The sequence below is a fragment of the Corvus kubaryi genome, unplaced genomic scaffold (assembly GCF_017639235.1).
Source record: "Corvus kubaryi isolate FWS band 111438036 unplaced genomic scaffold, C.kubaryi_AGA036_p1.0 split3-37304, whole genome shotgun sequence".
In the NCBI taxonomy this organism is placed as follows: Eukaryota; Metazoa; Chordata; class Aves; order Passeriformes; family Corvidae; genus Corvus; species Corvus kubaryi.
In genome coordinates, this window is record NW_024582087.1 from 3174724 (window position 1) to 3201650 (window position 26927).

General features: G+C 46.8%; 1 protein-coding gene across 7 annotated transcripts; it reads left to right on the plus strand.

Moving 5' to 3' along the window:
• On the plus strand, positions 1-26400 carry THRAP3 (thyroid hormone receptor associated protein 3). 7 transcript variants are annotated; one of them, XM_042015506.1, is made up of 13 exons: positions 1-101; positions 5196-5254; positions 9291-9373; positions 12907-13067; positions 15985-16890; positions 18256-18996; positions 19549-19721; positions 20165-20276; positions 20522-20606; positions 22918-23102; positions 23704-23896; positions 24500-24649; positions 24911-26400. In XM_042015506.1, exons 4-13 carry the CDS (start codon positions 12931-12933, stop codon positions 25130-25132), a joined length of 2904 nt encoding a protein of 967 aa, XP_041871440.1. In that variant the 5' UTR covers positions 1-101; positions 5196-5254; positions 9291-9373; positions 12907-12930; the 3' UTR covers positions 25133-26400. The 7 variants fall into 7 exon arrangements, with proteins under 7 accessions (XP_041871440.1, XP_041871446.1, XP_041871443.1 ...); XM_042015512.1 differs by having other exon boundaries at positions 24503-24649; XM_042015509.1 differs by lacking the exon at positions 9291-9373.
• Positions 26401-26927: the final 527 nt, after the last annotated feature.

A 26927-nucleotide genomic window follows, 5' to 3' on the forward strand; every position in this document is an offset into this window, starting at 1 on the left:
CGGCCCCCGCGGATGGGCAGAGCGCGCGCGCGGGCCGGAAGTGCGTGAGGCGGAGGCGGAGGGGGCGCCTGGTGCGGAGGGGCCGCGGCGAAGCGGCGCCGGTGAGTGCACGGACATCGGGGAGTCCGCGGGGTCCCTGCCCCGCCCCGCGCGCTGCCACCGGGAGCTTTCCTTACCCCCGTCCCCCTCCCCGAGCCATCAGCAGCCGCCTCGCCCCGCCTCTGCCCACTCCCCCCTCCCGCCCCTCCTGGGCCTCACCGCGGCGCTGCACCCCCCCCCCCCCCCCCCCTTCCCCGGTGTCGTGGCCCCGCATGTCCCCGGGCGAGGCTCGTTCGCTGCTCCCGCGACCGCTCTGGCCCGGCCCCAGCGGCGCCTCGTGGTGGGCCTGGGCCCGGCCAGGCCTTGGCGCCTCCTCGCGGCCCCGGCGCCGGTTGGGCCCGCCCGGGCCTTTCCCGAGGCCGCTCGTGTTCCGCTGGGCTCTTCGCAGACTGTTCCTCTGTCCCATTCCCGGAGATCCCTGTCCTCCGCCTCTGGGCCGCGCCACCGGAGTTTCCTCCCTGCGTCGGTCTGTCCCGGAGGTCCCATCCCGATGTCCGGGGCTCCGCGTGCTGCCGGCGGCTCGGGAGGCGGGCGGGGCCGGGGCTGCGGGAGCGGCAGCTCGGGGAGGCCGCAGCCGTGACCTCGCGTCCCAGCCCCAGTTGGTGTGTGGCTCCCGCACCGGCGCTCGGCACCGCCTGTTTCCCGGTGCAGCAGGAGGGATGTGTACTCTTACGCTGCCCGCTCTGCGTCTTGCTTTAACGTGAAGTTCGGCTGAACTTCAGGCGATGTGGCAGAAGGGGCGTTGCAGTGGCTCAGACACACATGTGGAGCCTGAGTCTTGATTTTACTTGGGCCGATAAAGGCTTTTTCTGCTAGTTCATGTTGTTTTGGGGAAATGAACGTGTTTGAGGTTTCTGCAAATGCATTTCAAAGCCAACCCAAGGTGATTGTAATTGTCCTCTTGGTTTCTGGGTGTTTGTGTAGAAAGTGACGTGATAAGTCTGGAATAAGCCGTGCTGCATAGAATCACAGAATCATGGAATGGTTTGGGTTGGAAGAGACCATAAAACTCATCCAGTGCCATCCCCTGCCATGGTTCCCAGGTTGCTCCAAGACCTGTCCAACCTGGCCTTGGGCATTTCCAGGGATGGGGCAGCCACAGCTTCTCTGGGCAGCCTGTGCCAGGGCCTCACCACCCTCACAGGGAAGAATTTCTCCCTAATCTTTGATCCAAACCCACTTTCAGTGTGAAGCCATTCCCTATGCCCTGCCTTGGGAGGAGCAGGTGAACTCGTGTGTGTGGTGTGTATGCAACAGCATCCTCTCAGGACCTGTCAGAGGTGGGGGACTCCTTGATTTTTATGTGCACAGTGATGTGCCAGGTGCTGTGGCACAAGAACAGGTTTGTTCCTTGAAATAAGCAATTAAAAACCATTTGGAAGATGTTCTGGGTTGTCTTGTAGCGGGTGGTGGAAGAGAAGAGCCTTATTGCTTCAGCAGTGCAGAGGCTGCAGGATCACGTCAGCAAATGGACGTTTTCAGGCTGCTTTTCCTGAGAGCACAATTAAATCATCCAGTTACTCTCTGGAAGGACTCCTGACAATTCCCTCTCGTGGGGAGCTAAGGCAGATGCTGTGTCAGTGTGATATGCTGATGGTGTGTGACATTCTGGGTGGGCTTTACTGTGCCGTTGGTGGGTGCTGAGCTGGGAGAGCTGCTCCCAGCGATTGGGTGTCATAACCTTGGCTCCACTCACTCAAAAGGTGTTTCAAAGCTTTGCTTCTCAGGTTTCCTCAAAGGGAGTCAGCTGCAAGCACAGGAAAGCAAGTGCTAGGACACAGCAGTGCCTTCTCATGGAGTCTTCCATGGTTCCTCTGTGTCCTGCTCTGGAGCTTCACAGGTGCCCAGCATGGAGCGAGGAAATGGCTGGCTTTGTGACCTCTCTTGTGAGTTGCACAATCTCACAGCAGATAAGAGGACAAAATAAGACAGTTGCTGTAGAGAGCTTTTGCAAATATACTTTTTTGTGTCCTAGGATCCTCTGGAGGGTCTAGGGCATTGTGATTTTTGTCTAACATTTCTTTGGGTGCTGCTGCATATTTTTGATTTGCATCCTTCCTTCTGGGAATATTGTCCCTACTTCAGCAGGAACAGGGAGGGCAAGTAAGAGCTCAGTTTGAGCAGTTATCTCCAATGTCCTTAGGAAGCTGAAGGTTGGGAATATGCTGCTTCTGAGGCAGTGCTCCAGTGGATGGGCCTTGGTATCTGTTCCTCGTGAGTGATTTGGAAATGCTACAATCTGGTCACAGGGGTTTGCAGAGTTCTGGGGTCTGAACCCTTCCCCTCCAGTTGGGGGTCCTGTTCCTGGGATGAGGGAGGCCCAGGGCAGCTGAGGGCTTGCTGCCCCTTATCTCATTTTCACATGCTTTTTGTTCAGAGATCCAAAGAGGAAACCTTTTCCCTGTCAGGTTATTGCAAAGGGTGGTCAGGCATTGGAAGGGGCTGCCCAGGGCGGTTTGGAGTCCCCATCCCTGCAAGTGTCCAAGGAACACCTGGACGTGGCACTCAGTGCTCTGGGCTGGATGGCAAGGTGGGGATTGGTCACAGGCTGGGCTCGATAATCTTGGCAGTCTTTTCCAGCCTAAATGAATCTATAAAGAAATGACCTGGCCCTGGGAAGGAGATGCCTTTCCAAGGTGCTGTAAAGCCTGGGAGCAGCAGCAGCTCTGGCTGCAGCCGAGTGTCTGCCCAGACTGTGTTGGCAGCAGCAGGTGCGAGCAGCAATGGATCCCTGCCCGTGTTCTTTGTCTGCAGGAGTCCTGTCTGTGTTTCTGCTGAGTTACACCCTGGTGACTTCCTGCTGTTTTCCATCCTTCCTAATTCCCTGCCTCTCCATGAGTTCTGGAAGACATAGTTCTGCTGTCAGTGCTTCAGCAAATGCTGTCTGGGAAGAGGCTTCCCTGGACACTGGGGTTTTGGAGCAGCCATGTGCCCTGACCTTCACTTCTAGTTCTTTTTCATGGAAGTAAGGCTTTATGGGTATTGTAAATAAAATGGGTATTCTGCTGTTGGGGTTATGATAATATAACTTAGCTGTCTGCTGCTCTCTCCAGCTCGTTTAAGTCAAGGAGTGTGTAAAGTATTAAAGAAAACAATCATTTGGGTCAGGCCAGGCATGTGGGCTCTCCGTGAGATGTTTGAGGCTGCAGGAAAGCTGGTGAACACTGGCATGGGTGTTGCTATTAGAAAACAAAAAAGATACAGTTATAAAACTCCAGGATGTGACAAACTATGCACATCAGCTGATCTAAATGTGGTTTACCTGTTCCCACTTTCTCTGCTGTCAAAGAAATGTTGCTTTGGGAGGCCTAGGGAGGGCTGAGCCGCACTGGATAAGCCTGAGGATGCTTTTCGTTGTAAGGCCGTGGTGTTCCATAGTTGTATCCCTGAAGGAATAGAGTGGTTTTGCCAGAAGTTTGAGTATTTTTCAGCTCACTTGGCTTTGTCTTTGGGAAATGACAGTTTGTCGTGTTGCAACTCGTTAATTGTTTGAGCAGCCACGGAGCCCTTGAACTTTTTCTCCATTTCTGGAAAAGTTTACAGTATCCTGAGCTGTGTTTGATGGCTGCACGTGGCAGGGCAGGAACATGGGGTTTGGGTCGTGTGGTTTCCTCAGAATTATGGCGGTACAGGGAGTTCTTTGGTGATGCAAGAATTTCAGGGTATTTAGCCACACAGTTCAGGCCACAGGCATTGGAAGAGAGAGGAATGGTGGTGGTGGTTGCAGAAGCTGTTCTGGCTCCCCGGGGAGCTTGTGCCAGGTGATGGTGCCAAGCTGTGTGACAGCTGCCAGTGGCAGTGGGGCTGTGGCAGTGCCCCTTGAGCTGCCTCTGTTCCTGGACACGGTGGTGCCTGTGCTGGATGGGCCTGGGAACAAGGCTTAAACTGCTCTGTGGGGTTCTGTAGTGGGTCCTAAGATGAGGAAGTTGTTAAATTTGGCCCTAGCAACTCAGTTTTTGTTCCCACTGGTGCCAGGCCGAATTGGTGCCTGGGAAGGAGCCGGTGCCATTTTGTTTCCGGATGACAGGCTGGGTGTGTGGGTCTGGAGTCTCCTACCATAAAGGAAACATCCTTCCCCTCCTCATAGGGAAACTGTGTTAGCAGAGCCTGAGCGTGGGGGTAGTCACTGCTGGGAGCTTGGAGAAGTTAAGAGTTCCTGCTTAATTTAGCTTTATCATGTCAGAGCTATGAATAGTGAAATCACGGGATCGCATTTCGTGCCAGCTGGGAATGGTGTTTGCGCTGCCTCACTCCATGGTAACCGGAAGCTGCCGGGCCATAAAAAAAAAATGTGAAGCTAATGGCACACAGAGGTGGCAGCCGGCTGCACTGGGGGTTGTTTCCTACCCAAGGAGGGCTTTTCTCTTCATGTTCTTGCTCCTGTCACACATGAACACAGCTAGTACCTCTGCGGTGTCCGAGACTGAGGCCTATGCACAGCCCTGCTCGCGGCTCCAGTGATCCCAGAGCAAGTGCCCTGCTCACAATTTCACCTCCACATTCGTCACCCGGCCATTTTTAGCCTGCCATGATTTACAGGGTGAGGTGGATGCGCACACCCCAAAGAGCCCCTGCTGGGACCACAGGGTGTGGAGCTGGCTTGGCCGGCCACTGCTCCCGCTGCTGCCTTGGGTCGCTCCTGCCTTTGGCTGAGTGAGAGCAGCAGAGGAAACCGGGGCAAGGAGCCCTCCGGGAGTGTCTGCTCTGGGAGCACTAAAGGTGATGGGGGAGTGTGGCGTGTCAGGCTGGAATTCTGTGCTCCAGGGGCTGAGGCTCAGCATTAAGGATGTTAACTAACCTGTGCCTTAACAGGGGGCTGGACATGTGATACCAGGTGGCATCGTGTACGTTGTAATTTACACCTGAAATAATTACAGTAATTGCTCCTGTGGGGCTGTGGGTGAGGTTGGTTTCCCGAGTTAAGACCTGTGTATGCACTGTCTGATTAGATGATGTTATTTTGGTGGCCTTTTTTTACTGGGAATCGGTGCTGGGATGAATGGCTACAATCAGAATCCTTTCCTGTGCTGCTAAAATAGGAGGATTTGCCAGTGTCTGGTTTAGTTTAAATTTGATTTTCCTTTTTTTTTACTTAGGTCAATTGCTTCTAAGAAAGCAGCGTTTAGAACCAGATTTGATGGGACACTTGCACAAGGTACGTGAGCACAGCACGGAAAGTTGTTCAAATAAGTTTATTCCATATGTACAGGATTCCTGTGGACAGGCATTTCCCTCTGTTTCGAAGCCTGGCGGAGTGTAGAGATGGCCTGGTCTGGTGCCTTGTGCTTACAATAATGCCACAATTAAAAAAAAAAATTTAAGAACTTTAAATGTTATACCAGGTCATGGAAATCCTTTTCCTTGTTTACCCCCTAAGGTAGCGGGATTCCAGTTAAGGTAGAGATAAGTGAAGTGCTTGCTTGAGAATATGGGAGTAGTTTTGCTTTTTTCAGCTTATAAATGAAATTTGCTGGAGTTGGTATTTTCATAGGTTAAATGTGTGGAGAGTTGTAATCCCTCAGGAGAGTCTGTTTTGGCTGTAACTGTACTGTGTGTTGCAGAAGAAATTCCAAAGAATCCCCAATCAAACAGTTTTTCTGTTACTTGCTGTTTATTTGGAAGCAGAACTTCCACGTTTTTTAAGTGTGTGTGGAGCCTGCTGGGCTCCAGCTGGCAGACACCTGAGAGGATGGAAATGTTCATCCTCCCTTTGCTGAGAACTTCACTTACACACAAGTTTGAATTGTTTGAGTTAACTGATTTGTGAGCACTTTTCTTAAGAAAAGTAAATTGGACCACTTCTTGCTTCTTGTGGGGGTTCCAAAACTCCAGGCACAGATTCCCAGCCCCCCAGCAGTGTTGTCAGAGCTTCAGTTCGCCTCCAAAGCTGCTCCGAACAGTAGGGCTATGCTGTGAGAAAGCTGTCAGTTTGGGGAAAGACCTGATCTTTCTGCTTTTCCCAAGCTGTGTAAATTTGGAAGGAAGAAGCTGATGAATATAGGTTTTTCCCTTTTTTTAAAAATTAAGGATGTTTTGTTCTGTGTTTAACAGAAATTCCAGCCGCCCAGCTTCTGTAACAAAACCACCCAGATTTCTAATCAGCTTTTTCTTGGATTGTTTCCTTGAGCTCCCTGTCACTAAACTGTCTGAATAACAGCATATGACTTTTTAAGCTCAAATATTTATAAAATAGTTTCTCTCAGGTAGCCAGTTTCGGAAAAGTGACTGACTGGGGTTTGTAGCTGGTCAAATTATTTGGAAAGGGATTGTTCAGCACTGCAGTCTGCAGAATCAGTCCTTTCCAGAAGAACCTGTAAATACTCTTCCAACCATTCCATAGAACCTGCTTCTAATTATCTGAACCCAGGAGCTCAGGGTTAAACTTCTTCAGGGATTAGTTTAATGGTGTGAAAACCCAAATGTGCTTGAAGGAAAATCTTAGTTTTGAAAGCACATAGACTAGAGAGAAATTGAAACTGCTGCTGACAAATTTGTGTTTCTCTTGCTGTGGCAAAATAATTCTGGATGTTTTCCCCCAAGTGTGTTTGGCAAATGTTAGAGTAGAACACTCTGTTTTGTGGTTGGGTTTTTGGTCATTTCTTTTAGCAGTTGTCTGGACGTCTTTTGGTGAGGAGGTCGGTAGGTGTAGCTGTAGCTTTAGTTAATGTGCATCATAAATCTTCTGAAAACATACACTGAATCTGGGAATAGAAGTCTTTCTGCTTTTTGTTCCCCCAATGAGATTTGATTAGAAATAACATTTTAATTTGCTCTTCCCTGGCTGGCTGTAGGAGCTGTGCAGGTGGTTCTTCCCTTCCCCTCAAGTTGATATCAAGAACATACTTGAGGTTAGCTTGAAGAGGAAGAATCCAGTAGAAAGTGAGGTGTTAAGAGTTGGGTTCTGAGCTAACAAAGATGAATCTGCTCTCTGTACTTGCTGCTGCACTTCAGGGACATGGAGAGAGCTGCAGCTCTTTATGAGCTTATTTTTGCAGTGATTGTTGTTGCCTCATTGCACAGAGTGCACTTTGTAGGGTGTTTTGTGGCATTATTCCTTTTTTTTGGAATGAACTAATCTTGTTTGGGTTTTGGGGCTTGGGATTAGGAATTGTAGAGCTGGCAGAAGGAGAATTAATTTTTTTTCTTCCCCGATAATGGAGGGTGTTCAGCAAATGAAGGAGCAGTTCAGCTGTTCCTCCTGAGCTGAATGTCTGTGCTGGTGACACCAAATGGGTGCCAAGAGGCTCGGGCAGAAATGTGCTCTCTAATGAGGTGCCACCTCATTTACTTTGGGCCTCACAGCAAAATAAACCACAACAGCTTCACTCAAATGCTGGCCAGAAGAAAGCAAATTTTTGTTTACCTACCACGCTTCTATAGAGCTTTCTACAAATGCTTTTACAAGACATTTAATATTTATGAGCTGAGTGTTTGCAAACACCATGTGATAAATGGAAACCACTGTAAGGAATTTCACCACACTGTGCTCGTGTCTGAGGTATGTACACAAGCCATGTCACTTGTTTCCAGGTGTTTTGGGGTTTATGCTCAGATATGAACACAAACAGCTGGCTTGGCAGGGAGGTGTGTGCTGTGTTTCCCTCTCCAAGCTGGCCAACAGCCGTGGTGCTCCGTGTGCAGGATCCTCACTGACACCTTGGGGTGGAGTGGGCTCAGCTGGAACTTGTGCCAGCTGGCTGCTCTGGGCAGGGCTGTTCTGCAGCAGCTGGGGAAGGGCTGAAATCCTGACATGTGCTGCCTGAAAGACCTTGAACAAAGGAGTGGAAGATGGAAAGAGTCATAAAGTAATACAGGCCAGTTGGAAACAGGGAACAAATTCCTGGAAAAAGGCTTTTTGACAACCAGCAATGTTCTTCATTTGACCCATGACTTGGCACATGGAAATGTTCTTTACAGTGTTCTGGAATAAGAAACTCCTGGACTATGATTTCTACTTCAGCAGAGAGCGTTGAGCACGTTTCCCAATTTCCTTTCCCTATCTGGAAGAAAGGTTTGCTACTCCTGCCTGTTGTGTGTTGACTTGGTTCCTTTTTCTGTAGTAGTGCTCTAAACACAAGAACAGTATTTTCCTCCAAAGGAGAATCCAGGTTTTGCTCTGTGTGTGGGATTGTACCGAAACTTGGTGGTAACAGTGGTATTTGGGATATAGGAAAAAAAACCCCAAAGCCCAAATGTTCTGTTACAAAGCAAGAAATAATGGGTATGGCAAACTCTTTCTGCCACTGTGAAAGGCTGGAAGTCAAAGGTGTTTGTAAGATATAAGGTGAGATTTCTTTTTATGGACATTTAGACAGATGGACAAGATAACAGTAAAAATAATAAAAAAAGGTCTGTGGCATGCTGTTCTTTGTGGCTTTTTCCCATGATTGGTAAGCAGCATTTAAAAATCACTAACTACACTTTGCAACACCGCCTTCCCTCTTAGGTGAGAACAGGACTTAATCACCAGTTCAGAAAAAGGTTTAAAAGCTACTTGAAAATTGTGCTTTTTCAGTGAAGTAAGAACAAAAAATTAATAGCTTTAAACAAGTCTATTTTATGGCTCAACAGAGAGTAAGTGACAGTCTTGCTGTTAGATCAGAGGTTTAATAACATGGAGTAATTTCTGAGGTTGTGTTTAATGTTGTTTTCTCTTCTAAAACCTCCACCCCTCTAGCAGTGCATGGAAGGATTCTGAAATGTAACTGTAGACCTGTCAGAAAAGCTCCCAGTGGACTGGTGGCTCCCTTGGATGATGGTGATATACTGATGGATGATTTGTCAGGAAAACAATTGTTTCTGTTGGCTTGTGGATTCCTTTAACAATATGGGAAAATCCTTAGTCCTGAGCCCAGTAAGACCATTCAAATGGGCTGAGAGAAATGGCTCCAGCACGGCTGTACAGGTGCACTGACAGATGTGTGTCACAGGAGGTGGGATGGGGCAGGGGAGGGTGGAGCAAGGAAGGAAGAGCACTTAGAATTTTGAAAGCATGAACAATCATTTTAAAAGCTACATTTTTCCATAGAAGTCCATGAAAAAAATTCCTGGTCAACTGCAGTGTATGTGCTCTCTGAAACACTGGGGATCTGATGAACATTTTGGGTGCAGCAGGAGCTTAGGGCAGCCAGTTCATCTCTGGTGGCAGTACAGCAATGCATGTACAAAGGTGTATTTTCTTCTCATTTCAGGTTTTCTTCCTGATTTCATAAGTGACAAAGCTGAGACAGTGAAATCTGACAGAAGGGTGCAAGGTGTGAGCCTGCTCAAGCAGGTAGGCAAAGGAAATAAAATCTTCACAAGAGGTAAAACTGCCTGTCTTGGGATTTGGAATAGATCTTCTTATATCCCTTCTCTTCTGGGCACATTGCAAGTTAAACTGATGGTAGAATTCTGCTTTCATTGATAATGTTGCTGTGCAAAAAATAAGGAGCAGGTTTAGAAGAAAAAACTCAGCCTTGTGTCTTGGAATGTTTGGGCTTGTCTTCCCAAGTAACTGCAAGATATAAGGGTAAAGTAGAACAATTCAGTGAAATAATCTTGGCTGTCCTGGAAGAAGTATTACCTCTTTCTGGTTTTTTAATGCTATATTTACTAATCTTTGGATTTACACCCTGGTCATTTTTGGGAGAAGAGCACTGCTTCTCCAGATACCTTAACTGACCAGATTATTAAACATCACACTGATCTAAGTGTTAAATCCCATATTCTGCCATGTGCCCTCCTCCAGCTTTTGTTCTTTGCTTGAGCATTGCAGTGATTCCAGCAGTGACCTTAAAAGTTTTCCTTAACTATTGTGAACATTTAAATTCCAAGGCTGTGGAAGCTCATGGAAGTGCATAGCAGTGAGAGACTCTCAATGGTGACTCTTTTTCATTGCTTTGGAGCAGAGTTGAGCTTCTCTTTTGAGCTTGTCAGGAGGTAAAACATTAACTTTCCTGCCACTGCTTACTGACAATAGTTTGCCTTCCGGGTAAAGTCCATCTGGCGCTTTAGTGGGAGCATTTGGTCCTCTATTGTTTCCATGAGTGGTGTGCTGGATTGCCCTGAGAATTAGGGAATGGAGAAGGCAAAGTTTGCTCTATACAGTGTGGTTTTATGACAGATGAACAAGCTGTCAGGTGTCTGTTTCCCAGGGTGTGATGCCTTACCAGAACTTTTAAACTCAGCACACAGATCCCATCCAAAACCAGCGAATGTTTTTGGATGGGAGACTCCACTCCTTGGGAAGATCTGCTGGACAGCTTAGAACTGGGCCTGCAGAAGAAACAAATGGAAAAACAAAAGTAGAAAATCCCTGGCAATGCTTCCAGCAGGACATGCCCTCCAGATGTGTGTAGTCACGCTTGTCTGCTGGGAGAGGAGATGTGGATCAGGCAGCCGATCAACCTTGTCCCTTCCCAGGTGCAGGTGGAGCTGGTGTTGGGGGGTTCTGTAGCTGTAGGAAGGAAATGGGACTCTGGCAGGGCAGATTGTTAAGGACAAGTCCCCATAGCACTGTGCAAGTGCTGCTGCTTGCAGTCTCTGCTCAGGGCCAGACACAGCATTTCTAGGAGCTGTGTGCTCTGGGCACAGCTCTGTGGGCAGGGGAAAAATGGGAATGGGAGGTCAGCAGCCGCTGCTGTTCTCAGTTTGCCTTTGCTTCACTTATGGGTACCTCTTTATTTAAAAAATATAAAATCCTTTTTATGTATAAGAACAGATGCTTTCAGAGCAGGGTATTTTGCTGAACATATTTTATATATTTCAGTCATTCTTAAAACTAAATGTGTATCACAGTAAGTTTACAACTGCAGTTAACTCAGGGGAGCTGACATGACTCCAGTGTGCAGTTTGTTTAACCTTTTGAGTGCTGATGGGGCATAGCAACTTTGTTTCTATCCTAGTAGGAGTCACCTCATGTGTTAGGAATGAGTCAACTTTAAAATGTTGGCAAAGATAAAGAATCCTTCCAAGACGTGAGCGTTTGGCACACATTGCGCACACCAGGGTGATGTTTGGCTGGGAAGTGCTGTGGATCAAAGTGAAAGACAAAAACTCTTAAACAGATCAAAGTGATATTTTTAAAATCTATTTTGGGGTCTTCTTGGGATATCCTGAGAGTTAGTGCCACATCTTCTGTATCTTGGAGTAGTTCCTGTTACCATTGCTTTCTTCTGCTCCTCTTCCGTGTTTTGCTTTCCAGTGCTCAGCGTTGGATTTTTTGGCCAACGGAGTAGGAAGTGTTGCTGGTTCAACAGACATACTCAGTAAATTAAAAGGAAATACTTAAAAATTATCCTTTCACACATTCTTTCCCTGAAAAATGACCAAACACAAGAACAAACTTTGGTTCTTAGTGGCAGTGTATTTTGATTTTCATCCCTGGGGCGACAGGGATTAAAACAGCTATTGTTTCCTAATAGAACAGGAAGCATTACTTTTACTATTTTTTCTGCATGCTTTGTGATGTGGAATATATTGGAATATTTCAGTTGAATTGATCTAACATCTTTAATATAGTGAAAGAGAAGAACAGGAACACGTAATGTGATTTTTTAAAATAGAAGCCAACTTCCCATTTCTAGAAGGTCCCAGCTCTGGTGATGAACCACCACCCACTCTCCCAGCAGCTGCTCCAGTGCTGGGCATTGTGTTCTTCCTGGAAGTGCCTTGGCAGAAGTTGGAGCCTTTGGTAACCATATATGTAATTTTGGAGAGCGACTGGAAGTGAAGGCATTGCAAGTCAGTCCTCTGGAATTTCCTTAAAATGGATATAACAGCAGCAGCACTTGATCAGTTGTGTTTATGTACCTGAATGTCTCTATTTTTAATCAGTGGGTAAAAAGAAGATGAAGTTTGTACTAACATAGTTCATTTTTATTTCTGGCTCTTTCCCATTAGTCATTTTAGCTGGGAAGTTTGTTGATAACTTACCGAATGCGCAGTTAATGCAAATTTCACTCGTTGGTATAAGAGAACAGATCAGGGAGGGTGTAACTGAAAGATTTGTGTGGTCAAACTATGCCCTGAATCATCTTCTAAGTGACTCTCTAACCTTTACCTGGATACATGCCTGAAAATAGCCCAGGTAATTCATAATTATGGCTATTTTGAGTCATTTAGTGCTACAGTGTAATCTCTTCTGTCTCTGAATATTTGGAAGGACATCTGATTTATTTTGGCTGCAACAGAACTCCTGGCTGGGTGATCCATGCTGGTGACTGATCACAGCAACTGCGGGAACTGCACAAGCAGAGAGGACAGGATTGAACCTGAGCAGAGCTGTGCGAACAGGGTCACATTCCTGGGTCTTGGAGTATGAACTCTTTTTTTATTTCCTCTGCAAGTTTAGATAAAAGTTTATGGGTGGGTTTTTTGATGGTAAGCTTTTTTATTTCTTCCATGTCCTTAAAGCAGTGGCAGCTGGCTGCACAGACAGGGATGTGGCTGCAATTACATGGAATTTTCACTTCCATGGGCTAGTTTGCCTCTAGAGGTGGCCTTGTCTCAGCCAGCAGCGTGGCCCTGCCTCTTCCCAGGTTTGTATTAACTTGGTGCTTTCAGCTGTCATGCTCTCATTTGTGATTACTCTGGGTTTAGAGCCTTTTATTCTTTTTGCAGTTTTCCTCCTTAGACTGAAATAAACCTTCTATTCGAAGCCCAGAACCATTCATCTGTTCCTAGCAGGCACTTCAAACGTTCCTATTTCCAGCCTTATCAAGCTCCGTGTCCCTGGAATCTGTCAGCCTGCCAGGTGCTGCCTGTTGTCTCCTATCAACCACATGCTTCAGTTCTCAAATACTTCTATTTCCCTCTTTCCCTCAGGTGCACTGACAAGTGCTTGCAAAGATGTCTAAAACTAACAAATCCAAGTCTGGATCCCGTTCCTCCCGCTCGAGGTCTGGATCGAGGTCCCGCTCCCGTTCCTTCTCCAAATCCCGCTCCCGTTCCCGCTCTATCTCACGGTCAAGGAAGCGCAGACTGAGGTGAGTATGTGCAGCCCTGGAGCCAAAGGGTGGAACAGGGCTTTTCCTCCCTTGCAGGTGGTTTGTCACTTAACTCTTTTCCAGGGAAAGACTTTGATTAGATCCCAGGACAGATAATGTCCTATGTCTCAGGCTGTTTCCTGCCAACCTCTGCTGTTTGGGTGTTTTCAATGACTTAAGAGAATAAATTGTGAATAAATAAATAAATTAGGAGAGTGAGATGTTTGTCAGCACAGTCAAGATCTTTCTTTTGAGACTTTGGCTTTTTTAAGGCTTTAATGTAATTGATCTCAGACTCAAGGAGCCTTTGCAGACGTTGTGTGCTTTTCCCCTCTTGAGAAGTGAATTCAAGCAAGTTTTAATATCAATTTTAGACACTGCTGTGAAAGGTGGGGACAATTCTTGATATTCCTTTGCCCCTCCCCTCCACATGCAGGAGCCAGGTAACAGGAAAGATCCTTCTGGAAGGATAAAGTGGATAAAGATAATTTTGCTGCAGTTAATTTTAAGAAATTATTAATGTATTTAATAGTTGTTCCTGTCTCCCTGAATTGCTTCTGAGCAGGCCAGTTACAGGCTTGTGTCTTCCATGGATATCTGTTTTTTCCTTTTCTCTTGGCTAAGCATTCTGCATCTGGCAAAGCCATTCCAGTTGGATGGGGTATGATGGTGTTCTCCTGCCTTTTCACTCAGATGAATAGCACGTATTCTGAGAACTGCTGGGCTGTGAACGCATGCAAGTGTTACCAGTTAGAGATTCTTAAAGTACAGAGGTTCTAATGAATGTACAGTTGGAGAAAGAAGGACATGACAAAACTAAATTAGAGGCGGAGACTTGAGTCCAACCGGAGCCCTTTGCAGAAGGAAGCTGGAATGCTGGAAGATCAGTGCTCATTTGGGAATATCTCCTAGCTGTGAAGGAACTTTGGCAGTTGGGAAAAAGGCACTCTGTGCAAACATGATTGTTTCCTCTGTGCTGCTGCTGAAGCTACTCTTGCTTTATAAATAACTCTTTTTAAAAAAAAAAAAAAGTCCAAATGGAGCGAGTCAGCCCAGCCCAGCCCCCCTGCCTGGCCTTGGGATGTTCTCCGAGGTAGGTCTGGTGGGATCTTGGCATAAAAGGCCATTGCTGTGTACTTCAAGATGCACCACAAATTGTTTTATTCTTCCTTTGGTAGGTTTGCTGTTTCTTCTAAGTTACAGTGCTGTGTTGGAGTCTGCCTGATATCTCCTGCTTTCTTTATTACTTTGTTTCTCACTTCTTGTAAATGCTGGGGATTTAGCCCTGGAGCAGTGCAGTGCCAACAGTTCTGGGGGCTGGCAGAGTTGGGGGAATTATCACTTTTGGTGTTTCTTTTACTGTATAACTTTTACTGTATTTTTATAAAAAGATTTCTGGTAAATAGCATCTGCAACTTTTGGAGTGAAATCTTCCTGCTGCAACCTCTCTAAAAGCACTAGAACAGATTTTGGAAGCATCATACAGGTCCTTGCTGATAATTGATCACAGATGCAGCACTTGTCTGAAAATTGAGCGTCTGTGTTCCTCATGCCTTGGACTAGAGTTTGTTATAACTGGTGCTTGCCTCCTGCCTCTCTGCTTTTCCTTCTGGTTGCTGTTGTTTGAATGAAGAAGTGTCTCAGAGAAGTTTTTTGGTTGTTTGAAGGATTGAAAAATCTGTTAAAATGATTGTTAAGCTGTTTGTTAGCAATGATCGGAGTATGAACAAGAGTTTCCTGCTAAACTGTGACCTGTTTGGTAGGAGGAAGACATTAAAACAGAACTGAAGTTCATCTCTTGACTGCACATGTGTGCTAAGTGTGCAGGAATTCCGACAGCAGGTTGTTCTCCCTTGGTTCTGGGGGTTGGGGTGTGAGAGGTGAGGGGCAGCACTGAGATCTGTGTGAGGACGTTCATGTCCATTGGAGTACAGCCAATGTGTGTGTCAGAGCCAGAGCTCGGAAAGCGAGAAAGGGCTGTGGAAACTGTTCCAGTGACTGTTATTTACTAAAATTCCATTCGGAAAAATCTCTTTTCTGTTTCAACTTCCTACTTTGGCCAGTCCTTCGTGTAGCTCTGGCATCTGAGCTCCAGTGGGACCTTTAAACAAGGTTACACAACGGCAGCAGTTTAACGGGGGAGGCTGTTGGGACGGTCAGCCCCTGGAATCTGCGTTTTTCCAGGGTTCGTGCGTTCCTGGGTGCGGGCGGGGGCGCCCACAGCGCCGCCTGGCGCCTCCCGGCGGAGGTGTCGCAGCGCGCTCCCTTCCCGGGAGCTCCGTGGGGCTGTGCTGTGGGATGCGCCTTTGGGAGCTTAACACCATAGGGCAGCGTGCCCTTCGCCCCGCTGCTGCCCTTCTGCTGTGGAGGTGTAGCCATTTGTTTAACTTGCGTGACAGAGAAGCGAGGTTTCATCTGGATTATCAGAATTTTAAAGTATGTGTGAAGTTGAGGCATGAGAGGAAGATTTGGGATCTGTTCCAGTAACAGTAGCATGATTTGCATGAAAAAATACTTCTTTGTGGATGAGTTGTAACCATGACCTTGAGCTGTTAAGGGCTGGGTGCTTGAGATCTGTCACTTTTTCTGAAGCTGGATAGCAGCCATTTTCATCCCAGCAAAATGGAGAGCAGTGTGTGCTTCTCATGGTCTCTGCAATGATCCTGAAATCAAATATTTGACAGTATCACAGGTACAAATTATTTCCACTGCAGTTTATTCACGGCAGAGTATAATACCTCAATCAGATAAGGGTAAACCAAAGAAATTTCTTTTAAAAGCTTAGAAGTGAGTTTTTCAAATTCTTTTTTTAATAAGTCTTCAAATAAAAAGTTGTGGCAGAAGAATAAACTACAAAAATAAATCATAAAAAGAAACTATAATATAAAATATTTGTGAAATTTTTTTCTTTTATCAGTTCTAGGTCTCGTTCAAGATCCTATTCTCCGTCTCATAACAGAGAAAGGAACCATCCGAGAGTCTATCAGAACCGGGATTTCAGAGGCCATAACAGAGGATACCGGAGACCGTATTATTTCCGTGGCCGAAACCGAGGGTTTTATCCCTGGGGCCAGTACAACCGAGGAGGATATGGGAATTACAGGTCCAACTGGCAAAACTACCGCCAGGCCTACAGCCCTCGCAGGGGGAGGTCACGCTCCCGCTCGCCCAAGAGAAGGTCTCCTTCCCCACGGTCCAGAAGTCATTCCAGGAATTCTGATAAGTCATCTTCCGATCGGTCAAGGAGGTCTTCCTCTTCCCGCTCATCCTCGAATCACAGTCGAGTTGAGTCTTCTAAGCGTAAATCTGGAAAGGAGAAGAAATCATCCTCCAAGGATGCCCGGGCATCCCAGGCCGCAGGAGATAACCAAGCAGACGAGTCTAAGGAGCAGCAGTTTTCAGGAGCTGGGGCTCAAGATGCCAAGGCATCCGAGGGATCAAAACCGTGGCAAGATGTGAGCAGTTATGGCACAGGCTCCACGTCCAGAGGGTCGGTGTCGGAGCTGAGCCCCCGGGAGCGCAGCCCTGCCCTCAAGAGCCCGCTGCAGTCGGTCGTGGTGCGCCGGCGCTCTCCCCGGCCCAGCCCCGTGCAGAAGCCGAGCCCGCCGCGCTCCAGCCCGTCCCCGATGGGCTCTGCCGCCCAGAGCGGCTCCACCTCCTTCCAGGGGGGCTCCCACCAGAGCCCCTTCGAGCACGGCTCGGCAGGAATGAGCCCCACGAGGAAGAGCCCGGTGTGCAAAAGCCCCACACCTGTCAGTTCGCTGTATGGTGCCACTCCGAAGGAGGAGGGCACAGCTCCCGGGGGAGGAGCCTTCTCCAAGAGGCAAGTGATGCGTTTTGTGGTGCTGGGTTATTTTTTGGGATATTTTGGAGGAGCCAGCTGCACATGTGGATGCTCCCCATGAGCAGGGCGAGGGGCTGGGGCAGAGTCCAGCTGGGAAGTTGTGCCAGTGCACAGCTCTGGACCTGTCTGAATTAGGGAAAAAATACAGACAGCCCGGAGTTGTAGGAAGTTGGAACTGGTTTTCCAGCTTGGATAGTTCTAAAGATTGTATATGTTCCCTGCAAAAATGTTCATAGCCCATGAACACTTGAAGATTGCCCAAGGAGATGGAAGCTCACATTTCCTGGTTATTTACATGTTGGTTATAGACATTCTTAGTGTTGCCTTCTGGAATTGTGTTAGGTAATGTAAATTGAAAGGAATTAATTAAATCCTACTGCATATCCTGCTGCAAGCAGCCCGAGGCAGCTGCAGTGCTTGTGCCTGTGTATGTGGATAGGATGAGAAACTAAAGCACCAAGTTCATCTCTAGAATGAAGACAGCCTTCCATGCAGAAGGCATCTGCTTCCATCATTCTCTTGGTTAGTCCACTGCAGATTGTGCCCAAAGGTGACACTTTGTTTTAAAAGATACAGCACCATTCATAAGTGGTTTCAAGTCTTTATTATTTTTAAAGATGTTTTGATCTGATTCTGTATCAAGGATGTCTGAAATTTCAAAAGAGAAGGGAAGAAACTCCTGTGACTCTTTGGGCCTTCCAAAGCACTGAGCTGGTGTCTGTGGGCTTTCCTGCTGTCCCACAGAGACAGGGTTTTGATTTGTGGATGCTTTAAAACTGTTCAGATGCTATAAACCAGCTGAATTGTTCTCACCAGAAGTGTTTTATCTTTCCCAGCAGCATATTCTCCTCTGTTAACCTGTTTGCTTTTATTTGTATTTGCAGTCTGTCATGAAATATTTAGCTTACCTATGAAACTTGCATCCCAAATTTGAAGTAGCTTTTGAGGCTTTTATTTCCAGTGTGTTGTTTAAAGCAGGACAGCCAATTTGAAAGGTTTGATGTGTTGTTCTCCTGAACCAGGTTTGTAAGTAAATAAACGGAGTGGGTAAGATGTTCCTCTTTTCCTTCCAATGCATCTGTGGGTCAGCTGGGTTTGTTTTGTTCTCGAGCCTCATTCCATCAGTTCTGCATATCCATCTCCTTGTACATTTGCTGAATTTAGTGAGAACAAAAGTCTGAATTCAGGCTGAGTAATCTGCTTGACATTTTAATGACTTTAGGGCCTAGAGGCAGCTTTCTGGACATGAATAGCTTGGTGTTCTCTGAAGTTTGACTCTGAACTGAACTATTGACCTTGTTGATCTCTAATAAGAAACCTCCTGTAATGTCTGTTTATGACCAGGTATCTGGAAGAGCAGAAGACTGAGAATGGAAAAGACAAAGACCAGAAAGTAACAAATGCTGAGAAAGAAAAAAGTAAAGAAAAAGGGAATTTCTCTGAGTTGGGATCAACAGATGGAAAGGCAAAGTCTGACTCATACGGATCAAAAGCTGACTCGGAGAAGGGATACCGCGGCAGCCAGTCGCCCAAGCGCTACAAGTTCAGGGATGACTTTGACAAGCTCAAGGTCCCGGAGTTCCACAAGGAAGGTCATTATGGGAAAGATGAAACAGATGAGCAGGACAAGAAAGACAAGGCAAAGGGCCGGAAAGATTCGGAATTTGATGATGAGCCCAAATTTATGTCTAAAGTCGTAGCCACTTCAGGTAAAAGTCAAGAAGAGGATAGGTCAGGAAAATGGGAAGGTGTGGTGTTCCTGCCACCTGGAAAAGAGAAGCAAAGGAAACCTGATGAAATGGATGAGGAAAGCTATTCTGAAAGATCCAAAAAAGAAGAGAGACCAGGATCCAAGAGAGCTGAACCTGGTCACAGGGGTTTTGTACCTGAAAAGAATTTTAGAGTGACCACTTACAAGTCAAGCCAGGAAAAAAGCTCTTCCCCTCCACCAAGGAAGGCTTCTGAGGTGAAGGAGAAGCCAAGCACCAAAGTAGAGGGGCTAACTCCTGGCAAATCCTCTTTTTCCATTACTCGTGAGGCCCAGGTCAATATTCGAATGGATTCCTTCGATGAGGATCTTGCACGGTAAGGATCTGCCAGCTTTTGAGCAGTCTCAGTAGTGATGTTTTTTCCTGTTTGTCTTCCTGAGATCCCCATGTGCTTGCCAAGTGTGAGGAAGGCTAAGCAATATTGCATCACAGTTTGTGGTTTGGGGAGCTGGAGATTTAACTTTTTCCTAACCTTTGCTATGACTGGATGTAAGATTAGTTTAGGATGCACCAGGCTCTGAGAAGAGTCCCAGATGGAGTCAGGTACTCAGTGGCTTTTGGCTGAGGGAAGCTGAGTTGTGCAGGGGAGTTACTGTGCTGCTTAAATCCATTTGATTCTCTGCCATGTGTTTTACTGTGCTTATTCTCCATGCAGCAGTAGAACAGTGACCTGAATTATCACAGTAACCTGGAGCAGTGTGTTTAGGAATGTTTAAAGGAGCTCCTTGCTCATGCTTTTGAGTGTTCATGGGTGCCTCCCTAATAACAACATAAACCATCACTGGGCTCCCAGCTTCTGCAGAATTAAACACCTTAAACTGCTCCCCTTCACCCCATTCTTTTATTTCATGGGCTCTTCTTTTTCCAGTCCCAGTGGCATATTGGCTCAGGAGCGCAAGCTCTGCCGGGATCTCGTGCACAGCAACAAGAAAGAGCAGGAATTCCGTTCCATTTTCCATCATATCCAGTCGGCTCAGTCGCAGCGAAGCCCTTCTGAACTGTTTGCTCAGCACATAGTGACTATAGTCCATCATGTAAGAGGTGGGTCAGGAGTCCGTGTGTCCTCGGGGAAGGTTCACTCTTCCCTTGACCAAATAAGTGGGGTTTGTCCACTCGAAATGCCTGGAGTTGTTTTCCAGCAGATATTCCAGAGATGAGACCAGCAGCATGATCATGATCATCTTTATTTACGTAAATACTGTTCTGTACAGGCAGAAGGTGTTCCTGCTTTTACCTGAGAAATATTCAGAGTCTGGGACTTAGAATTGTATGTTCTGATGAATTTGTGACTCACTCGAAGAAATTGTTCATTTCACTGAAACACCAGAAATTGAAACTGGAATTTGTCAGCAGCGTTAGAGCTCATCCCCACGGTGCTTCACTGTCCTGCACCTGGGTTTTAACAAGCTGTGCGATGGGTGGGCTTTGACTTTTTACAAAACTGGCACTAATATTTTGGCATTGTTTGTTTGAACCCCTGGCAGAGCATCACTTTGGATCCTCAGCAATGACACTGAATGAACGCTTTACCAAATATCTAAAGAAAGGAATGGAACAAGATGCAGCTAAAAACAAAAAGAGCCCTGAAATCCACAGGTCGGTGCTGTTAGACACTGTCTTAATATTGCAGAGGTATTCCAGATTTCATTTCTTAAACTCTGGAATAATTCCACAGTAATTCAAGTATATAACTAACTTCAGCCAAAAAACAAAAAAAGGAAAAATACAGGGAATTTTAAATACATTTGGAAATACTGGTTTGCTTTGAATGACATCGAATCAAAAATCTTCAGATTCTTCTTATGAGCAAGGTTATATCTGTGTATTTTTTTTTTCTTTAGGAGGATAGATATATCTCCCAGTACTTTTAGAAAACATGGATTCTCTCAAGAGGAATCGAAAAGCTCCAGAGATCCTGGCTTCAAGGTGAACTGTTACTCTGATTAGTTTAATTCAACAAAATGAGTGCATTGGGCATGAACTTAACAGTGATGTTTTTGTTTAAATTACTCTCTACTTAAGTTTGTGTTTTTCTTTTAAGGATGGGCATAATTCTAAAAATGAACTACAAAGGGTTAATTTTTATTAAAAATGTATCAACAACCTTTGTGAAGTGGTTAGACTATGGTAAATGACCCCAAAGTCAATTGAGGTGAGCTTGAGAAAAAAGAGAGGATTTTTGGAACAAGTGCCCATGATGAGAGAAGAGACTTTTTGTGATATTTTTCTGCTTGTAAGTATGATTAACTCCATTGTTACGTGCAATATTGCCAACCATGTTTTCAAAGACATGCATGTCAAAAAGAGGAAAGTAAAACTAAATGCTGAGCTAAAGCAGATACACTATTAAGCAGATGATAAATTTTGTTCTAACAACTGACTGTGCCATTTCTGTTGATTGCTGTTACTTTAACATTCAGCACTTGTCTTAGATCCAGAGCATTTGGGATTGAGTGTTTTAGCTTTGCTGAGTAGATGAATGTTAAGCCATTGCACTCACTGTAAACAATCATAAAAAAGGCTTAACGTAAAATGTTTGAGATTTTAACCTTTGTTTATTCACCTTCATACATATTTACATTGAAGAGATTTTAACCAGTCCTGCTGAAACCTTACTTGTTTCATATTTGTTTTCGATTTTTTCCAAACACACTTGTGGCTTGACATGGACGATGGTGAGATGGATTTGATGGGCCTGAACTCTGAGCATCAGCTTGGCAGAGTGTGTTATAAACGTGGTTTCCAAACAGCTCGCCAGCCTTCCGTGAAACAGACGTGCCCTCCCAAACCCAAATAGCTGTTTGCTGTGCCACATAAGGGAGCTGCTGCCGATTTTGTCACTTATCTGTCATCCATCGTGTTGGGAGCAGTTTTATTCTCAGAGTAGAAATTAAAGCTCTTTGCCTGGGGAAAGTAGAAGAGCAAAATACCAAAACAAAATGCCTGCTCTCACTCCTGCGTTATTTGACATATTTATTTAAACAAAAAAGTGGTTAGAAACTCATGTAAGTAAAAAATTTAACAGCTAGAGAATTACTAATCCTTTTGTATTTAATTGAAGATGATTAATTTGATGTATGTTGCATATCAAGTCATACAGTTCCCAGGATGAGTGTTGTGTAAATGCAGTAGCAATGGCTGAGGCTGGGTGTTGGTACCAACATGGTGTAAGGCTTCCTGCAGCCCTCCTGCTGCCCAGTTACCTGTTTGTCAAACCACAGCCACTGTCACTTCAGGCAGGCAGCAGAATCACACCCAGGTGCCACAGGGCTCAAAGGAGGCGCAGGGAAAACAACTACTCCTTTCCCAAAGAAGCTCCTAATCCCTTCTTGAAGTACCAATTTAAATACAGCTCAAAGCAAGCATTACCAGGTGTCTTTTGTGATTGTTTTTAATTAGCAGTGTAAATTCAGTTTTAATGTTTCATGCAGCTGGTGGGTTTTTGCTCTGTGAGACACCAGCTTGCTGTAGCAGACTTGGCAGGACTGTGGGAGACCCACAGTGTGTCTGTGGGGCTTTGTGGCACCTGTCACACGGTGCCCTCTGGCCCAGGGGAAGGAGCTGTAGGTGGCATCTGCATCGAGTAAATCTTCTGACAGACGTAGTAATGCCTCCCTATCCATGGGGTGTTGCCCTTCTCCCAGACCCCTTGGATGCTGCCTTTCATCTGGTTTTCTCCTGCCCCTTGGATCACTAATCTTGGGTATCTCCAAGCAGCAAAGAGCTTTTGCTTCTCCCAGAGTGTCACTTCTAGACCTGGGATTAAAATCCCTCTGGCCCCTGCCAGGTGAGGCTGTCAGCAGGACCTCAGGTGCTGCTGGGCGGGACCAAGCACTCACAGGCTGTCAGACAGCTCTGCCACACTGTACTTGTGATCCATAATCAGCTGGATGGGATTCCCAAGTTGTTCACATCCTCACTGGCTGTGGTGTACAATAAGTGTCAGCTTCCATGTCTCCCTCCCCTCTTCCAGACTGTTTATTTTAATGCTGTTTAAAGAGGAGATTAAAAATTTAAAAAGCAGTGATTTTAAGAGTAGGAAAATTGAATTCTGACAAAAGCAAACTTAATTTAATAGTGCATTATTTGACATCTTAAAGTGGAATATTGATTAGTGCTCAGTTAAAACTCCAGTTCTCCAGAAGTCTGTGCAGTCAGTAGCAAAGTAAATGGTGCTGAGCTGGGGCACTGCAGACCTTGTGTTCAACTCTGCCCTCCCTCTCCCCTGCGTTTGTAGGCTGAAGGGAAATATAAGGACGACCCTGTTGATCTGCGCCTTGATATTGAACGCCGTAAAAAACATAAGGAAAGAGATCTTAAACGCGATAAATCCAGGGAGTCGGTGGACTCAAGAGATTCAAGTCACTCAAGGGAAAGATCAGCTGAGAAAACGGAGAAAAGTCACAAAGGCTCAAAGAAAAAGTATGTAGGAAACCCAGTAGCCATTTCCTTGTGCTTCTCGTGTCTCTGCTGCTCAGGTTGGAGATGACATCGTGTACAACAGTTGTACACACAGTTGTGCACCTGTGACATAACTCCTCCAGTGGCCTGAGCTACCCCCTCTGCGTGTCGTCTCGCTATCATTGTATCTCTCAGAAACACTAAATAATTGTAAAAGGTAGATGGGAAGGCTCCATGTGTCAGGATGGGTGAGTCACTTTTCCTTCTTGTTCCTGTTGTGTCAGAGAGAAACAGCCATGTTTAAATGAGTTGGCTTTGATGTTCATTTAATCCTTTTCTATTAGCTTAATTTTCCATTTGATTAAAAACTCCATGGATGCATGCTAAGCTGAGAGCAGATGGTGTAAACACCTTAGGAAGGAGCAACAAGTTCCTTCTGGAAAGATCTTGGGCCCTGTGTTAGAGCCTGAGCTCTTACTATGGCTTTTCCTCTTGTAGTAGGAAAAGGAGAGCGTGGCATTGATAAGGGAGTGATAATGAAGTGGTTTTGTATCAGATGGGTCACAGCTGAGTTCCTAATGCTGTTGTGTCCCCCTCCCCTCCATTCCCATCACTGAAACAGGAAACACCGACGGGTGCGTGAGAGGTCCAGATCCAGCTCATCGTCTTCATGGTCCTCTCACTCAGTCAAAGCAGAGGAGTATCCTGAGGAGACTGAGGAGAGGGAGGAGAGCTCCACAGGCTTTGACAAGTCCCGGCTTGGAACTAAGGAATTCACTGGTCCAAATGAGAGAGGAAGAGCGAGAGGAACCTTTGTAAGTGTTCTCCACACCTGCCCCAAATGTTCTCCACGCCTGTCCCAAGGGCTGATTCCCAAAGTGGGCAGGAATGGCTGTTTTGTTGTTGCTCCTTCAGTTAAAGCTGCCCGGGAGGAGAAGCCCCAAGGCAGTGGCTGGTTGTGGGTGATGAGCCCTAGCTGGATCACTCCATATCTGAGGCATGAACCAGGCTGCTGGGGATGTGCTGTGGGCGGCAAACTCCAGATGGGAGGAGCAGCACAAAGCCTGGAAGCTTCTTTGTGTTAGTGATGCTGAGCAGCCCGATGGGCACACGCCGTGCTTCTGTTGGGGCTTGGCCACACTCATGTTTGCAGTCCATGTACAGAGGGGTCTCACCTGCTTGATCTTGCCCTGGAAATGCCTCTACCTGATCTTCAGCAGCTTTATAGGGACTGTGATGTGCTGTGTGATCAGATGAACTAAAAACCCAAAAACGTGCTGTCCTGTTGCTTTAGTGATAGGTTTTAAAGATGTTTTGGACGGTCAGGGAAGGGAAGTTGGACCTCTGGAAGCTGGCTGGGGTGCGAGGGTGCTGCCTCTGCAGCCGTTCTATTTTTCTCCCCTGTGTTGCTGTTGCAGCAGTTCAGAGCTCGAGGGAGAGGATGGGGCAGAGGCAACTTTTCAGGCAACAACAACAGCAACAGCGGCGGCAACAATGACTTCCAGAAGCGGAGCAGGGAGGAGGAGTGGGATCCCGAGTACACGCCTAAGAGCAAGAAGTACTACTTGGTACGTACCTGGGTGCTGAGACACCCGCGTGCTCCAGGTGTGCCCGGTCTCAGGTGCTTTGGGGGCACCAGCTGTCACCGACACACCAGGTAGGGCTTCGGGTGGTGCTTCACAGGAAGCTGCTGGCTCCTGCCTAAAGAGAGCTTGTTCCTGCTCCCTGTAGAGTGGTTCCCATTAAGTGGATCCCAAAGGGCGGTTGCAGAGGCGCGGTGCAGGGCGGTGCCAGCCTGTCTCACCTGCTGTCCTTGGCTTCCCGTGCAGCACGACGACCGCGAGGGCGAGGGCACGGACAAATGGGTGAACAGGGGCCGCGGCCGCGGCGCCTTCCCCCGGGGAAGAGGCCGCTTCATGTTCCGCAAGTCCAGCACCAGCCCCAAGTGGGCTCATGACAAGTTCAGTGGGGAAGAGGGAGAAATCGAAGACGACGAAAGCGGAACGGAAAACCGGGAGGAAAAGGACGCCCTGCAGACGACGGCCGAGTAGCCGCGGGGTCTGCGCGGTTCTGGGAGCCCTGGCAGGAGGGGAGGGGTCAGGCTGGTGCTGGGGTGTCAGGGTGATCCCCACGTGCTGAGCAGAGCCCTGGAGAGCAGCTCGGAAACCATCCCGACGTTATTTAACTGCATTTCCAGAGTTCAGCCTCCCCAAGCACGGACTGGGACTGATCCATCATTTACGCTCGGATCCACTCCTGGAGTTTCTCTTCCCAAAGACTTCCCTTCTGGACTGGATACGGTCAAGCGCTGGGTGAGACCCCAGATTTTTCCCTTCTTTGTGACCTTATGGATGGTCGGTTATTTTTTGGTAACAGGCTTTGAGGACGATGTGGTTTCAATTTGTGCTCACCTGACCCCACCAGTCCTGACATTTTGTTTCTCTTTTATAATTTGACCCAGTGACAGTCGGGGTTCACTCGCCTGCTCAAATTTTCCTCCCCTATTGTATATTCAGTTTTCTAAATTCTGCTTATTTTAGGCCTTTACATACGTAGCAACATCAATTCAGAGATAATTTTGGAAACTATTTTTGGTTCTTATAAATAAGAAAACAATGAAGCATGTGAGTAAACATCTAAACGTTCACTTGTTGGGACCAAACTGCTATGACCTTTTTTTTTTTTTTTTAAAACTTTTTTTTTATGTAACAGTTGAGTTTAGGGCCTTTTAAAAATGATTGTTTTCCTTTTCTGTTGGAAATTAACAGAATTAGCATGGTTTAAAAGAGAAAAAAAAATTACACCCTACTTCTGGCCACTGTTTGTGTTCACTATTAGGCCTGGTGTGTGCTGGACCCCAAACTGCTTGTAGCATTTGTGTCTCCTCCCTGCAGCTGGTTGTGACCCGAGTGCCCTTTCCAAGGTGACACAGTTTTCTAAGGAACTTCCGAATTCTTCTTGGGGAAAAATATAAACAGAGATGAGAATTTTTCAATATTTTTTATTAATCTTTTTATAAAACCGAAAGGCAGATTCCTCCTGAGCTGGTTGAGGATGGCCCTTAGGATGCATTTCTTTTTATCTTGTACTTAAAAGATATTCTGGAGCAGTTTGTGGAGGGTTCCCGGCCAGGTTGTGAGCCTGGGCGGGGAGTCACAGTCGTGCCCGTGCTCCCCCTGTCCCTCTCCCCAGGATTGCTGTGCTGTTCCCCACACACCAGCTAGAGTTTGGTTTGTTTTGACTTGAACAGTTCCTGTTTAGCAAAGCCCCGAAGTTTGTTTATGCAAATAAAATACAATAAAATAAGTCGTAGGTGTAACTCTGCTTGGTTTGTGTCCTGAGTCGCCGGGGGAGTCAGGGGCACAACTCCCTGTTGGGTTTTATGCATTAAAAGATCTTTCAGCCCCTGTTCTGGCAGTAATTGCCTGGGGCCAGGGGTGACACAACCATGGGCCCTTCCCCAGGCCGAGGCCAGCAGGGATTGTGTCACCCGTGCACAGGACCGGCTCCATCCTTCCCACACCCGGGCTCCTCCCAGGAGGAGCACTGTCCCTGTGTAGCTGCAGCCCCGTGTGCTGTCCTCACTGGTGCCCAGCAACAGCTGCTTTTCCATCGCTGCCCTGGCACGGGAGGCTGCTGTAGGGGCTCCTGGGTGTGCGGCCTTTGGGGGAGTTCAGGGGGTGCCCACAGGCGGAGCAGCTTTCCTGGCTGCTGTGGGGTAACGGTGTTGGCCAAGAGCTGTTGGGACAGTGCCGTGGGTTAACGGCTGGTGCTTTCCTTCACACTCAACCTTGAGCCAGCCTGAGGAAGCCGGTGCCCAGTGTTCCCAGCTCCTTGGCCTGAGTG

Bases quoted from the DNA above. Each gene is read 5' to 3' on its own strand.
- THRAP3 (XM_042015506.1), top strand. From the start codon at position 12,931: ATGTCTAAAACTAACAAATCCAAGTCTGGATCCCGTTCCTCCCGCTCG. The intron at 20,607-22,917 runs GTGAACTGTTAC...CTGCGTTTGTAG, and splicing joins CCAGAGATCCTGGCTTCAAG to GCTGAAGGGAAATATAAGGA. The intron at 23,897-24,499 runs GTAAGTGTTCTC...TTGCTGTTGCAG, and splicing joins GAAGAGCGAGAGGAACCTTT to CAGTTCAGAGCTCGAGGGAG.